At 63.7% G+C, this 15615-nt stretch overlaps 2 protein-coding genes across 3 annotated transcripts in view; one reads left to right on the forward strand and one right to left on the reverse strand.

Moving 5' to 3' along the window:
- Positions 1-703: 703 nt before the first annotated feature.
- On the forward strand, positions 704-10392 carry SIPA1 (signal-induced proliferation-associated 1). 2 transcript variants are annotated; one of them, XM_040970714.1, is made up of 16 exons: positions 704-783; positions 2927-3709; positions 4128-4255; positions 4358-4534; positions 5966-6140; positions 6501-6604; positions 6769-6926; positions 7016-7625; positions 7785-8059; positions 8749-8967; positions 9053-9167; positions 9242-9350; positions 9441-9542; positions 9631-9685; positions 9832-9910; positions 10007-10392. In XM_040970714.1, exons 2-16 carry the CDS (start codon positions 3031-3033, stop codon positions 10151-10153), a joined length of 3132 nt encoding a protein of 1043 aa, XP_040826648.1. In that variant the 5' UTR covers positions 704-783; positions 2927-3030; the 3' UTR covers positions 10154-10392. The 2 variants fall into 2 exon arrangements, with proteins under 2 accessions (XP_040826648.1, XP_040826649.1); XM_040970715.1 differs by lacking the exon at positions 704-783 and having other exon boundaries at positions 2930-3709; positions 7016-7223; positions 7527-7625.
- A 2441-nt stretch (positions 10393-12833) lies between these two features.
- The window catches only part of RELA (RELA proto-oncogene, NF-kB subunit), a 30890-nt gene continuing 28108 nt past the window's right edge, over positions 12834-15615 (reverse strand). The window contains 3 exon segments of the mRNA XM_040970797.1: positions 12834-14121; positions 14721-14795; positions 14906-14986. Coding sequence (XP_040826731.1) covers positions 13490-14121; positions 14721-14795; positions 14906-14986 — 788 coding nt within the window. The 3' untranslated portion in view covers positions 12834-13489.

Here is a 15615-nt window from a genome sequence, read left to right on the forward strand (position 1 = left end):
TTTTTTTTTGGCCATTTCTTTTTTCCCCTGTGCTTCAGAGACACCAGAATTAATAACACTATTTTTGATTTTGGTTGGCAGTTTCTTCTTGCGCTGGGAATGGGCCCAGGATAGAGGAGGTGGCTGGCTCCAGAGTGTGAGCCGTCAGGCTGAGGGTGGGCTGGGCTGACATGTGCACCTGGGGTGTGTTGGTTGTTGTGGCCTGGGCTCCCCCACCCCATGGTCCTGTTCCCTTCAAGCCTTGATCTCAAGGTTTCTGTGGGTCAGTTTCCCGTCTGAAGACGTTGAGCCTTGGGCAAAGTCTACCCCTGAATGTGGGTGATCTGAGCTAGAATGAGCTGCCACCATCTTTTGGAGATGTTTATAAGTGAAGGAGATGAGGGGGAGGGGTGTGGAGCAGTGCCCTGGCTCGTAGTGAGTCCCTAAGACAAGGCCACTTCCTGAGCACCTGCTACCAGCTGGCCTGCCACTCCTGGCAGGTGCCCCGTGACCCTCTCGGCTGTCTGCACCAGGAAACTGATCGAGAGTCGGGCCACTGTCCCCCCACCCCCCGGGTCACCGCTAAAGACACCGTGAGGGGCTGACCGCTGCTGACCACTGCTCGGCCGGGTTCCCGCGCCGGCCGCCCAGCTGGCCCTTCCCGCCGCGGCCGGCCCCGCCCCCGCCGCCGCGGCCCCGCCTCCCGCTGGCCCCGCCCCCAGGCGGAGCCGGCGCCCGGAGCGGTAGCGGAGGAGCAGGCGGCTGGACCCCAGCGCGGGAGGTGGCCGGGCGGGAGCCCCAGAGGTACCGGCGGGAGCGGGGGACGGGAGGCACGGCGGGCCGGGCAAGGGCCCTGGCGGCGTGTCTGTGTAAGGGGGAGAGAGGTCCTCGGCGTGTTGGCCGCCTGCACCCTCCCCAGCCTGGCTCCGGGCTCCCGCTCAGTCCGGAGTCGGCGTGTCCAGTGTCCTGCCTTGCTGGCCCAAGAGCAGGGTGGCCCCTGCAGGGTGGCCTGGCTCAGCCTGTGCGCCCGGGAGTGGATGCCGAGGCTGCTGGTGGCTCTCAGCACCCGCTGGCAGCTGCCCTGGCTGTGTGCCGGGGCACCCCTGTTCTGAGGCTCCCCTGCTCCTTGGGCGGCCTCCTCCCTCTTCAGTCTTCCCACACTGTCCCCCAGCCTTGGCTTGGCTTGGAGGAAACATCTGTCTCACCCCCTGGCAACAGAAAAGGGGTCGTGACCTCCAGATGTGCTGGGAAGCATCCAGCGGCTCCTCCTGGGACAGCCAGGCCTTCCGGATCCGTGGGGGCGGGGCCACCCCTTCCCCCCAGTGACACAGGCCGAGAGGAATGTCCCGGCCTCAATGGACCCTGTGTGAAGCTGTGGGATGGGGGGCAGAGCCTGAGATCGCCCCCCTCACCCGAGGCAGGGCAGGCGCTCGGCAGTGGGCCAGAGCAGCAGGCAGCACACAGCCTGGGTGCGCACACTCACAGACACACGGAGCAGGGGCCAGACACCCGGGCCCCCCATCCCAGCCACACGCACAGGCGCACACACACCCCAGTCCAGGCCTGAGCCCGCACGTGCTGGGAGCCCAGGCCTGTGGCCGCCATGCAAGCAGTAGCAGCTTTAGCAGTCCTGGGAGAGCACCAGGGTAGTTGACCCATCTCAGACATGAGCAGAGGCACACTCAGCCTCAGAGGTCACCTACCGCAGGAGAAACCCAAATCGCACCCCCAGATCCCCCTCCAGCTCTGGAGGCCCCAGAGGAGGTTGCTTGGCCCCTCCCCCAAACACCGCAGGTCTTGGTGGGTGCAGGAAGCCACCCCAGCAGAAGCATGCACCCCATCAAGGCGCACGGGACAGTGGGCGGGGGAGGGGGGTCCCCTCCCGTTCTCATATCACCATCCTCGCACCTGACCCTGGCCTCACCGCATTTCCTCGCTTAGCAAGTCCCCGGGGCCTCTGGGTGTCTCTGTCTTACTTCCTGTGAGACCATGAGCCCTGCCCCCACCTAGCTCCTACCCACGCACGCAGGGGCAGGAATGAGTGAGCAGGTGCAGCCCTGTTTAGGGCCTGGAGATCCACAGACCCCCAATCCTGGCTCCAGAGTGGAACTGCTCTGGGCAAGGGCAGCTTGGGCTCTGCCAAGCACCTTGATCTTGTGCCCCAAGTTCAGACCAGCCAGTCTGTGTTACTGCTGCCAAGCAGAAGTTCCCCAGCCATTCCTGCCCTCTCACCCTCTCCTGCCCCCTGCGTGTGTGGGCACAGTAGCCACAAAGAGATGGGCCTGTGCTTTAGGCCTAGGTGGCTCAGGTCTTGTGACTAAACTGGTATGACCCCCACACCTTCCTCAGGGTGCAGGAGCTACTTCCTGAGCTGAGGGAAGTCCTGCCACCAGCCGCTCTGCTCAGGGCACTGCCCCCTACCCCCTTGAATCCCTGAGGCAGCCTGGGTGAGGGTGCCCGGCTCCTCAGGGACCCCGGCGGAAGTGGGAGGGACAGGGAGGAAGGTCTCAGGGGACAGGACGTCCTCCCTTTGTCCAGCGGGCAGGACCCAGACCCCAGCGGCCCCCTGAGCTTCCCGTCAGGTCAGCGCTGAGACCTTAGCAATCTGTCCAGTGGGGCCATGTTTAGGTGGAGACCCTCCCTTTGGGTCCAGGAGAAAGCCAGGGTGTATGGGACCCTCTAAGCTTCTAAACTTCAGGACCCTCTAAGCTAAGGCTCAGGAGCCCAGCCCCTGGCCCTGCCCAAGCGGCAGCCGCAGAGGGTCTGGAAACCTCAGCCCTGGGCAGACGAGGAAGTGGCCAGGAAAGCGGAAGCGCCTTTGATGGTCCTCAGAGGGGGCCGGAAGCCAGACCGGGTGGCTGGAGGACCAGGCTGGGGGCCTGGGTTCCTGTTTTCTCTCCAGGCACCCCGCACACCTCAGTCTCTGAGCAGCCCCCTCCTCTTACAGGCCAGGAGCCACCACTGCCACCTCGGGCTGCCGGCCAGGCCCCGGGCACCCTTGCCTGCAAATGCAGCTCGGCCCCCACAGAGCCAGGTCCGCAGAGCATTGCCATGTGGGCCGGTGGTGTGGGCAGCCCTCGCCGAGGCCTGGCCCCTGCGCCCACCGATGACCTCTTTGCCCGCAAGCTGCGCCAGCCGGCCCGGCCCCCGCTGACGCCGCATACCTTTGAGCCAAGGTCAGCTCGGGGCCCGCTCCTGCGCAGCGGCAGCGATGCTGGTGAGGCCCGGCCCCCAACACCTGCCAGCCCCCGGGCCCGAGCCCACAGCCACGAAGATGCCAGCCGTCCTGCTGCAGCCCCCACCCGGCTCTTCACTGACCCGCTGGCGCTGCTGGGGCTGCCAGCTGAGGAGCCCGAGCCCAGCTTCCCACCTGTGCTGGAGCCCCGGTGGTTTGCCCATTACGATGTGCAGAGTTTGCTCTTCGACTGGAGCCCGAGGTCGCGGGCAGCTGGTGGCCACACAGAGGCCAGCCCTGGGACTGCAGTGGCAGCAGCAACAGAGGACCAGGCCGCCAGCTCGGACCTGTTGCTTGCGGCCCCGGGTTTCGTGAGCGAGCTTGGGGGTGAGGGTGAGCTGGGTCTGGGTGGAACAGTGTTGCCACCCACACCCCCTGCACTGCCCAACGCGGCCGTGTCCGTCCTTGAGGAACCGCAGAGCCGGACGTCAGCATACAGCCTGGAGCATGCAGACTTTGGGGCTGGCTACTACCGCAAATATTTTTACGGCAAAGGTGAGAGGCGCATGGGCCCGGGCATCCATCACCTGCGGCACAGGTGGGACTGTCCTGCACCGTTGCTGAGGGGCTGAGTGGGCTCATCCGGCCTCACCTTTAACTGCCTCCTAAGGCCAGGCTCTGGGGGTCCCTTGTCTGTGGCTGGCTCATCATTCTTGTGATAACTCCTTTGATGGGGGGATTCCCATCTACACCCTGGCTAGGAAAACCTAGCCAGAAGCCCTGTTCTCACCAGTGCCTGGAAGAAACGGAGACTGCAGGTGTGGTGGGCGGGGCTAGTGCACACCTGGCCCTAGAGACAGGCCACTATGAAGGGGCGGGGTAGCAGAGGGGGCCCGGCAGAGCCTGGGGCCTGTCCCTTTGGAGAGGGGACCCAGGGCAGGTGGGTCAACGCTAGCCCCTGCAACTCCCCCAGAACACCAGAACTTCTTCGGGCTGGATGAGGTGCTGGGCCCCGTGGCAGTGAGCCTGCGGCGGGAGGAGAAAGAGAGCGGCGGAGGGGGCTCCCTGCACAGCTACCGCGTCATTGTCCGGACCACGAAGGTGGGCTGGCACCACAGGGGTGAGGTCAGGGCTGGGGTGGCCTCCTTGATGCCCCTGCCCTACTGTGATCCTGAGTACTCCCGCATGCATCCCCTCCCTCAGCTCCGGACCCTGCGTGGCACTATCTCAGAGGACGCGCTGCCACCGGGGCCCCCACGGGGCCTCTCCCCCAGGAAGCTGCTGGAGCACGTGGCACCCCGGCTGAGCCCCACCTGCCTGCGCCTGGGCTCCGCATCACCCAAAGTACCGCGCACACTGCTCACGCTGGACGAGCAAGTGGTGAGTGGCCTGCGCCTCCCGCAACGCTCAGCCCTGCTCCTTGGCTTGGTGGGGAGGTGACCCCAGGAGATCTGGTGTTTCAGAAAGAAGCTCCCCAAGGGGACCCGCATCCCCGACACCTGGGAGTTTGTCAGAAATGCAGTCTGTCAGTCTTGGGGACACATGTGCCGCAAGGTGTGTCCCACCTTGGGGCTGCTCATCCAACCTGGGCTAGCCTGGAGGCTGTGCTTCCCGGAGGCTGTGCTTCCCGGAGGCTGTGCTTCCCGGAGGCTGTGCTTCCCGGAGGCTGTGCTTCCCGGAGGCTGTGCTTCCTTGAAGCAGCCCTCCGACCCTCACTCCTCTCCTCCTTGCATTTCAATGCATCAGTCATTCAACAAACATTCCTCATACTCTTGCCTGGCTCTGGACTGGGTGTTTTTGCTTTTTGTTTTTCCTTTGGCAGAGCTAGCAGCTGGTTGGGACCAGGGGGAAACCCACAGAGAATTGTGGAAAATCAGGATTAGGATAGCAGTGTCCACTTTGTGAGGCTGGGCGGGGAGGTGGAGGGGGGACAAGGACGGTGAGCTCTCCTCGGCCTCAGAAAGAATGTCATCTCTTGGACCACGAGCAGCAGGTGTCCTCTGGCAGGTGCAACGACTCCGCCGGGGCGGCGAGGAACAGGCCTGCGGGAAGGGGCATCTGCCTTGCTTTGGGCTGCAGGGTCCAGAGCTGACCTGAGGAGTGGTGGGACCCTCTGGTTGAAGCTGGGGGTGCAGCCCGCTGTCTAGCTGACATGGGGTTGGAGAGGAGGTGACAGTTACTTGGCTTCTGCCAGGGGTGGATTTGTGGAGGTAGGGGATTCTGGGCAGGGGAGGGGCTGGAAGAGCATTCCGGCAGCTGGAGAGAGGGGCAGAGATGGGGGTGTCCCCTTGGAGGTGGCCCCCACAGCTGGTGATGGGGAGGGGCAGAGGTAGAAACATCCAGCTAGAGGAGGCAGGCTCCCAGGATCTCCAGCACCTCATGGGGCTGTGAGCGTGCAGAGGGATCTGGCGTCCAGCAGCTGTGGTGGAACTGGGGTGATGAGAGTACCCTGAGAGTGCAGACGGGTGTGGCCATGAGACGGGGTGGGGCGAGAGCAGGCGCTGACCTGGGGTTGCTTTCCACTCTGGAGCGGTGGTCACTGTTAGCCACAGGTGGGAATGGAGCCAGGAGAGGGGCACGGAGAGAGGCAGAGGGGGTCTGGTGCCAGGGTAAGGGAAAGCAGCCTAGGCCAGCCTGGAGTCCATGTGAGCCTTCACTGGGACTGAGCACACAGGTCCCTCCTCGCCCCCTGTGCGCCTGTGATCAGAGAAGCCTGGAGCTCTTCGCCCTGCCTTGGGCAGCCCAGCCCCAGGCCGGCAGGGACTGAGGTCTTCGCCTTCTGTCCCTCTCTGTGTCCCCCCCAATTGCCAGCTGAGTTTCCAGCGCAAAGTGGGCATCCTGTACTGCCGGGCAGGCCAGGGCTCCGAGGAGGAGATGTACAACAACCAGGAGGCGGGGGCGGCCTTCACGCAGTTCCTCACCTTGCTGGGCGACGTGGTGCGGCTCAAAGGCTTTGAGAGTTACCGGGCCCAGCTGGACACCAAAAGTGAGGCCCTGCTGGGAAAGGGGTAGTGGGGGGCAGGGCCAGGCCTTGGCGTGAGCCACACCGGCTGTGCCACTCCTCTGGCAGTGCTGAGGAGTTGGCAGGCAACAGTGGCCAAGCCACGGGCTGGAGGAGGTACTGGGACTGTTCCCAAGGCCCTGGGCCCACCCCTGCTAGTGAGTGCAGGCCAGGAGCCCTGCCCCATCCTGTCCTCGGTCTGTCTCTGTCCCCCCAGACGGCAGCTGGTGGCATGCGCATGAGCAAGGGCTCACTCCCTTGCTAGCTTGGATCTAGGGGTTTGCAGCCATCCACACTGTCCCTCATACATTCCCCCTGTGTGTCCCCCCAACTCCCTGGTCACAGCGGACTCCACGGGCACACACTCCCTCTACACGACGTACCAGGGCCACGAGATCATGTTCCACGTGTCCACGATGCTGCCATACACGCCCAACAACCAGCAGCAGGTGCGAGGCGGGCTGGGCAGGGCTGGGCTAGGGAAAGTTCTATGCAGAGTCAAGTTTGAACTTAGGCCTGGACCTCCCCAGCAGCCCCCAAACAACACCCTGGCTGGGGTAGAGGGGTTTGGGCACAGGCTGAACCACCCGTCATGTGCACATCTGGCCTCCAGCTCCTGCGGAAGCGCCACATTGGCAACGACATTGTGACCATCGTGTTCCAGGAGCCGGGCAGCAAGCCCTTCTGCCCCAGCACCATCCGTTCGCACTTCCAGCATGTGTTCCTGGTGGTGCGGGCCCATGAGCCCTGCACCCCTCACACCTCATACAGGTGAGTGTCCGGTGGTGGCCCCAGGTCTCCCGTGGACCCCACCCCCTGCTTCCCCTCGGCACTGCTACTTCCCTTCCCCACTCTTGCAGGGTAGCCGTGAGCCGCACCCAGGATACCCCTGCCTTCGGGCCTGCTTTACCCCGGGGTGGAGGCCCTTTCGCGGCCAACGCGGATTTTCGTGCCTTCCTGCTGGCCAAGGCGCTCAATGGTGAGCAGGCCGCCGGCCACGCACGACAGTTCCACGCCATGGCCACGCGCACACGCCAACAGTATCTGCAGGATTTGGCCACAAACGAGGTGACCACCACGTCTCTGGACTCAGCGTCGCGCTTCGGCCTGCCCTCCTTGGGTGGAAGGCGCCGTGCCCCTCCCCGGGGCATGGGCAGCGAGCTGCAAGCGGCAGGCGCGCTGGCGTGGGGAGTGCGCGCGGCACCGGGTGCGCGGGTGGCAGCCGGGGCAGAGGCTGGCGACCCGGACGTGGCCGAGACACCCTGTCTGCTGGGCATCTCCGCTGAGGCGCTGGTGCTGGTGGCCCCGCGTGATGGCCGTGTAGTTTTCAACTGTGCCTGCCGGGATGTGCTAGCCTGGACCTTCTCCGAGCACCGGCTGGACCTGTACCACGGCCGTGGGGAGGCCATAACGCTACGGCTGGACGGCGCTCCTGGGCAGGCGGTGGGCGAGGTCGTGGCGCGCCTGCAGGTGAGCCCATCAGGAAGCACGCCCATGGCTTGGTTTCGGAGGCAGGGACAGGGCTGGGTGAAGCCAGGGCTGTGGCCTGGGTGACTGAAGTCCTTGGTGGGCGGGCACGGCCTTGCCTCCTGGGAGCCACACCCACGCCACCCACGTCCCGCCCCACAGCTGGTGAGTCGAGGTTGCGAGACCCGCGAGCTGGCCCTGCCGCGTGACGGTCAAGGCCGCCTGGGCTTCGATGTGGACACCGAAGGCTTCATCACGCACGTGGAACGTTTCACATTCGCCGAGACGCAGGGACTGAGGCCTGGGGCACGTCTCTTGCGCGTGTGTGGCCAGACGCTACCCAGCCTTGGCCCCGAGGGTGCCGCCCAGTTGCTGCGCTCGGCGCCCAAGGTGTGCGTCACCGTTCTGCCCCCGGACGAGGGAGGCCGGCCCCGCAGGTCAGAGCTCCAGGCGTGGGGAGGGACAGGAGGGGGGCGTGGCAGCGGCCACTGGCCACCTTGTAGCCTCCTGGGTGGATGCTCTTCCTGGAGGAGTCCACGTGGCTCTGGCACTCCCATGGGCACCTTGCTCAGGTGTGACAGGGTACCGCCACCTGGCCCATGCTCCCTGCTGTGTGCATCCACTCAGTGCTGCCATCCCAGTGGGGAGAGAGGGCTGTGTGCCCCCAAAGCCTTCAGTGTCATTAGAGATGCCCCCACCTTGAGGGTGGCGTCAAGTGACGGCATGCAGGTTGGACCCCTCTCGTTGTCATTCCTTGTGAATTATCCTTGATTTCTTCCAACTGTTCACACGTGCAAAAACCGTGCCCAGCTCATGGGAGGATGACCCTGGCTCCTCTGCTAAGAGGGGAAGAAGGAAAGGGCAGAGGCTGGGCCTGGGCGCACTAAGCCATTTGCATGTGCTGTTTAAGCTCTCACAGCACTCTGTGAGGTTGGTACTGGCACCTCCAGGTCTTGGAGTCAGAGCCACAAGGGCTCCACCGGGACTTGAACCTGGGTCTGGGGAAAAGAATTTCCATTGCTGTTGGGGATGGGGGATGGGGGAACGGAACTGAATTCCTACCCGGGTGGGACAGGTGGTGCAGGACTCCTGCCTGACACTGTGCCCTGCCTGCCCCTCCCCCCAGGAGTTTTTCGGAACTGTACACGCTGTCCCTGCAGGAGCCCAGCCGGCGGGGGGGCCCAGAGCCTGCCCAGGACGAGGCCCTGGCCGTGGCCCTGCTGTCCAACGTCCTGCAGCCGCTGCGCCTGTGCCTGCAGGACGGGGGCAGCCCCCCAGGGCCCGGAGAGCTGGCCGAGGAGAGGACGGAGTTCCTGCACAGCCAGAACTCGCCATCATCCCGCAGGTGCTGCCTCTTGGCCATCCTTGCCTGCCAGTCCTGGGAGGCCTCCCAAATAGCTCTGGTTCTCATCCACCGCCCCCCACTCCAGCTCCCTGTCTGATGAGGCTCCTGTCCTGCCCAACACCACACCAGACCTCCTGCTGGCTACCACCACGGCCAAGCCATCGGCGCCAGGTGCTGGCCAGGAGACACCCTCTGCCCAGGTGAGCACAAACAAGCTTGCTCAGCCCCCGTGGCTCAGAGGTGCACCATGCCCATCTCTGCTTCTGCCCCCTAGGAGGAGCCAGGCACCTCCAGTGGCCAGGAGGACAAGGGCGACACGGTCCCCGAGCTGAGCGCCTCCTTCCTGCCACGCACCTTGTCTCTGAGGAACTCCATCAGCAAGAGTGAGTCGAGCTGGGGGGCATGTGGGAAGGGAGTGGGAGTAGGGGGCGGCGGTCCAGGACCCTGCTCCAAGCCCGCCCCTTGTGCCGCAGTCATGTCAGAGGCGGGCAGCGACACACTGGACGACGAGTGGCAGTCCATCACCGAGATCGCCTCGACTTGCAACACCATTTTGGAGTCTCTGTCCCGGGAGGGTGAGGTCGCCCAGGGTGTGGGGGAGGGGCCGGGACGGAGTGCATGCTTCGCTGCCTTTCAGACCCACACGGTTCCTCTGTCCCCTAGGACAGCCCATCCCAGAGAGTGGAGACCCTAAGGGAAATCCGAAGCCTGATGCTGAGTAAGGCTGGCCACCCCTGCACACAGCCCTGCACCTGCTCATGTGTGGTCGCCCTCTGCGGGGGGCGGGGCGGGCTTTACCCTTCCTTCTATGGGGTCTGGGGTCAGCCCTCCACCTCTCGTTGAGCCCTGCCCCTCCGTCTTCAGGCCAGAGCCCGGGAGCCTCTCCGAGAAAGTCTGTCACCTGGAGTCCATGCTCAGGAAACTGCAAGAGGACCTGCAGAAGGTGGGCGGGAGGGCTGCGCTTGGCGGGAAACCCTGGGACCGCACCAGGCACGGGGCTGCGCTGACCGCTGCGTGCCCGCCCCTCTCCGCCCGCCAGGAGAAGGCTGACCGGGCTGCCCTGGAGGAGGAGGTGCGCAGCCTGCGGCACAACAACCGGAGGCTCCAGGCCGAATCAGAGAGTGCAGCCACCCGCCTGCTTCTGGCCTCCAAGCAGCTGGGCTCCCCGGCCAGCGACCTGGCCTGAAGCTCCTGCACATTCATCCCTCGCCCGCCGACGGGCTGCGGACCTGCGGACCTGCACCTGTGCGTGCGCACCTGCCCTGGAGCCCTCCTCGGAAACCTCTCCCGCGCGCATGCGCACGTCTCAGCACTGCTCCCACTCCCCGACCCCTTCCCGGGTGTGGCGAGGCCGCCCGCCCGAACCTGTTTGTGAATATTCTGTGGAGAAAAGGGAGATTTCAGGGAGTAAAGAAGCCACTGCTACTTGTGTGCTTCCGTGCGTTCAAGAGGTGACAAGGGGGGGTGTTGTCCCCAGAGGCTGCGGTCCAGTTCCCCGGGAAAGGGGGATGGGGAGCAACTTGGGGGACGTTGGCTCAGGAATGCGACGGTGCAGTGTGAGGGGGCTCAGGTTTGGCCACCCTTGGCCCCTCCAGCAGCAAGCATTCACTTGCTTCTGTGGGGACGCAGGCAGCCGTGCTTGGCATCTACCCAGTACACTCAGCCCTGGCATCAAACGCGAGGTCCCCAAGTCCTGCAGAGGGTGGATCCCAGAGGGGTTGGGGGCCGTTCTCGGTCCACTGCCCTGCTCATCACACCACACCCGGGCTTCGTCGTCCAGACGCGAGGCCCAGACAGGCGGGCTTTGTCCATCTACTCCACTGTAGTCCCTCCTTGGGGCTCCGGCAGGACGAGCAAGGAACCGGGAAACTGCAGGCAGGAGAGGGCGGGCGGGGAAGTCTCCCTAGAGGAGCTCCCCAGGGGGCTGGAACTTAACAAGCTGAGTAAAAGTTCTCCAGGGAAAGTTGTAGCCCAGTAGGGTCAGGCTCAAGGACCCAGGGGTGGAGCGGCCACAGCTGGGTCAGAAAGGGCTGCCAAGGGTTTGCTGGGGCAGAGGGCGGGACTGGGTTGAGCAGTCCTGGCTGCTGCCCAGGAAGTGACCGTGGGGAAGGCTCTGGTCAGAGTGTGTGTGTGTTGTGTGTGTGTGAGAGAGAGAAGTGGAGCTGGCCACTGGACCAGGATGGGACCTGGGACTCTGAGGGATTCCAGGGGGAGGGACCCCGAAAGGGGTGACAGCAGGGAGGCCGTGTGTGCCACAGAAGTCGCTGGTCAGAGGAGAGGTGGCATCCCAGTGGTGGCCTGGCCCCAGGCTGGGGCTGCTGCGAGTGACAGGGCGGTGTCTGAGCCGGGGAGGAAAGGGGGAGCCGGCAGCAGGCGGGGAAGGGGGAGGCCCTGGATGAGCTCATTGGAAACAGGGTGTGTGCGAGGCCTCAGCAGTGTCCGAGTGCAGATGTCCAGTGGGCCGGAGATAAGGCTTTAGGATGCCGAGATCGCCCTGCCCGGTGTGCTGGGGAACTGGGGTTCACTCCTCCGCCGGCCGTCAGCTGCCTCCCGCCGAGTCCCCCGAGCCCCCCGAGCCCTCCTCCCGAGGCGTAACCGCGGTCCTCCCGGGCCCTGACCCCAGGACCTGGCCGCCAGGCGGGGGTTCCCCTCAGCCACCCCGACTTCGAGGCCTGCCCTGCACGGCGCCCCTGAGGGACACGCTCCGGGTCCCCTCCCTTCTCCACCGGGCTCGGGAGGCTGTTCCCAGAGCTCGCCCCCTCGGGCAGCGAGACCCGCCGCTGACCCCGGCCACGGCCGGCTCAGCCTGCGACTCGGCTGGAGCGCGGTCCCTCGCCTCTGCACATGCGCCAAACGCGGCCGGCGCCGATCGCTGGTGCGCGTGCGCGGCCAGAGCGGAAGTTCTGGAAGCTGTGGCGGTGGCCCGGCTTTTGTTTATAGACACTTTGAAGCGCAGATCGCTTCTCCCCCAACAGCCAGACGCCCATCGAGGTCCGGATTCCTTGGGCCAGCGTTTTGGAGCACTTACAGCCTGGTCCGCCAGTCTTTCCAACATGTCTGCTTTCCCTGGTTCACCTACAAACACTGGTGTCCCTCGGTGCCACCCACCCTCTTGCCCATCTAAGGTCTGGAGCTAATGAGCCCTCGGCTCAGACTGCTCCATCCGTGCAGCCTGTGGTCTGCACCGGATTGGACTCTGCGCTGGGGCACTCTCTTCGCTTCCCCTTTGCATGCACTGGTTACCAGGGGGTTCATCCAGTCTATATCACCCACGTCCAGGCCAATAGGGTACTTATAGCATTTGCTTAAAAAGACACAGCAGGTTAATCCCCTGCTTGCAATGTCAGCATCCCCATAGGAGTCCTGGCTGCCCAGCTTCCCGCCCAGCTCCCTGCCGAGGCATCTGGGAGAACAGTGGAAGATGGCCCAGGTGCCACCCATGTGGGGGACATGGCTACAGCCTGGCCCAGCTCTCGATGTTGGGGACTGAACCAGCACGTGGAAGATGGCTCTCTTTATTTTTATTGCAAAGTCAGAAACATAGAGAGGAGGAGACAAAAAGATCTTCCATCTGATGATTCACTCCCCAAGTGACTGCAACGACTGGTGCTGCACTGATCTGAAGCCAGGAGCCAGGAGCTTCCTCCAGGTCTCCCACACGGTGCAGGGTCCCAAGGCTTTGGGCCGTCCTCGACTGCTTTCCCAGGCCACAAGCAGGGAGCTGGATGGGAAGCAGTGCCCATATGGGATCCTGGCACATTCAAGGCGAGGACTTTAGCCACTAGGCCAACGCGCAGGGCCCGGCAGATGGCTCTCTATGGCTTTGCTTCTCAATATATATTTTAAACAAGAAAGGACAAATCTGGTTAGCTTGGCAACAAATTTATTAGTTCAGAGTAGAAGGAGCAAGAGTCCAACTGCTTTTTCTTCTATAAAAACTGCCTCTGGGCTGGACGGCTGCCAGCTTGCCCACTGCCCTCCCGGAATGGGGGCAGGAGGTCTGGGTCCTGGGGAAGGCTGGCACTGTCCCCCACGAGCTCTGGCGGCGAGCTCTGCAGGACAGCTCCTGACGCTGGTGTTGAGCATGAGGGCAACGTGGATGCCCACGGAGGCGCTGGCCACGGGTATCATTTGGTATCAAGGCATCGAGGAATCCACGAGGTGAGGAAGACACGTGGTAATAAGGCTTTGTGGCCTGCAAGGCCCTAGCTCCAGCCTGCCCTTCTCTCTAGGAGAGTACTAGAAGCTATAGGGTGGGGCCAGGTCCCCCACCCCCTAGTTCCCTGCAGACAGAAGGGAGCTGACTGGCAGGTCAGGGGACAGACGACTCCATCCTGGCTAGAGAAGTTAATGCTTCCGCCTAAGCACCTCCAAGGAGAGAAACTGCCAGAAAGAGAATAAATGTACCCCTCCCCAGGAAGACATCAGGGCAGTCGAGTACCCCCCCAGGCCCATAGACGCTCTGGGAGGGCTTGAAACCCTGGCAAGCCAGTGCCCTGGGGAGGGCATTCCCCCACCTGCCTTAGGAGCTGATCTGACTCAGAAAAGCCGAGAAGTCCATGTCAGCAGCGATGGAGGAGAAGTCTTCGTCCCCCGCCAGGAGGCCATTGGAGAGCCCCGAGGCCCCCAGGGGTGCAGGCGCTGGGTCGGGTGGTCTCTGGGACCCGGTCACCAGGCGTGTGATGGCCTCTGGGTACTCCATGAGCATGGGCTCGGCCACATGCGAGGCCATTGGCACGCCCTGGCTCAGCAGCTGCTGAAACTCCGAGTTGTCGACGGACGCCAGGTCTGTGAGCCCTCCTGAGTCTGTGCTGTTGCCCAGCAGGGCCCCCAGGTCTTCATCAGCATCAAACTGCAGGTGCAGCAGGGCCTCAGACAAGGTGCCTTCCCCGGCCTGGGTGCTCCTGGGGGCAGGCGGGGCTGCTGCTGGCGGAGGGCCGGGGGCTAGGACCAAGACGGGGGCGGGGGCAGGAGCTGGGGCTGGGGCAGGGGTTGGGGCCAGAGCTGAAGCCATGGCTGTGGCAGACGCAGACACAGGAGCTGGTGCCAAGGCCGGGGCCTGGCTCGGGATTGGCCCCGGAGGAAATGCCATGGGGGAGAATTCCTCAAAGTTGATGGTGCTGAGGGGTGACATAAAGGGATAGGGCTGGGGGGCTGCGGGAGAGAGACAGGCCCACGTCAGCAAAAGCCGCAGAGAATGGCCACTTCCTCTTACCCAATCTGACCTGGCCACACCTTCTCCTGGGAGCCCTCCCTGATTACTCAAACCCACAATGCTCTCTCAACTCTAATCTCTTCAAACCCTCCTGGTCCTTCGGAGAAAGGGATGCTTTCCAAGGTAAGCTGGTCTCACAGCTGAAACCCATGCCCCAAGGGAGGAGGAGGATCCCCAGAGAGCCGTGGCCACAGGCCAGCACCCACATCTTGTGACTGGAGGTTAACCTGTCTGTCACTGTGCACGGGGGTGCTGGTTTTGTCAGTGTCCTAGGGTATCCTGCATGGGGTGCAGGCCAGTGCCTCCAGCTTACATTACAACAGGACTTTAATGGGGTGCAGGCGCCCGCACCTGCACCTCTCTCCTGGTGACCCCAACAGAGGTGACAGGTGTCACGCTGAGAAACAGCCCTGCCGAAAGCAGCCTTCAACCCCTCTAGTGGCACTGACGCCTCGGCTCATATCCCCTCACACGTGTCTCGTCCTGGGGCTAGACGGGGTTGAACCTGTTCTTCCAGGGGACAGAAGGGATCCCTTACCAGGCTTGGGAACGGAAGGCGAGCTGCGAGCAGGCACAGCAATGCGCCGGGGAGCAGGTCGTGGGTCGGTGGGCCCTGTAGAGCGAGTGCAGTCAGTGCCCGGTCCCTCCTCCCCCTGTGATCCCTCCCTCCCCTGCCATCTCTGGCCTCCTTCCGCAGCCCCTGGCCCTTCCCTGCCATCTTACCATTGAAAGGGCTTTTCTTCATGATGCTCTTGAAGGTCTCATATGTTCTTTTGCGTTTCTCCTCAATGCGGTGACGGTCATCTGGAAAAGTGACCAGCTGGAAGTCGCCCCCAAAGCCTCCAAGGCCCTCCAGGAGCGAGGGGAGCCAGAGCTTCCAGACCCGTGCTCCCAGCCTTCCTCACCAGTGAGGGGCCCTGCAGCTCCTGCAGCTTTCAGAGGAGGAGCTGGCAAGTGTGCGTGCTCCTTGAAGTCCTGGAGCTGATGCCCAGGAAGGGGCCGTGCCCTGCAGGTGCACAAGTCTGCCCTCTAACGCCTCCCTGCTCTCTGGAATGCCAAGGCCTTTCTCATGCCCCCAGTGCTTGGGGACTCCACGGCACCTCCGTTCTTTCGAGTCCACGGCCAACCTTACACCTTCCTCAAAAACTTGGTTTTTCCAGCAGATGACAGATCTGTCTCTCATTCTGCCTTTCAAGTGCCAAAAACAAAACAGAAATCCCACACGCATTTTCTCCTCCTACCCTCCCTGGCTGTCAACTCCCCTGGCACAGGACACTGAGACCTTAGGCTCGTGCTGACACTTCCTCTCACTCCCCATCTTGCATGCTCTTGACCTGGATTTGACCTGCTGGGTGCCAGAGCCCTCCTGGCTGCTGAGTGTGTGCGTGCACAGAGATGTGACCAGACACACAGACCAGCAGACCTGAGCACCT

The sequence above is a fragment of the Ochotona curzoniae genome, unplaced genomic scaffold (assembly GCF_017591425.1).
Source record: "Ochotona curzoniae isolate NIBS_2020 unplaced genomic scaffold, NIBS_Ocur_1.0 scaffold_4937, whole genome shotgun sequence".
Classification (NCBI taxonomy): Eukaryota; Metazoa; Chordata; class Mammalia; order Lagomorpha; family Ochotonidae; genus Ochotona; species Ochotona curzoniae.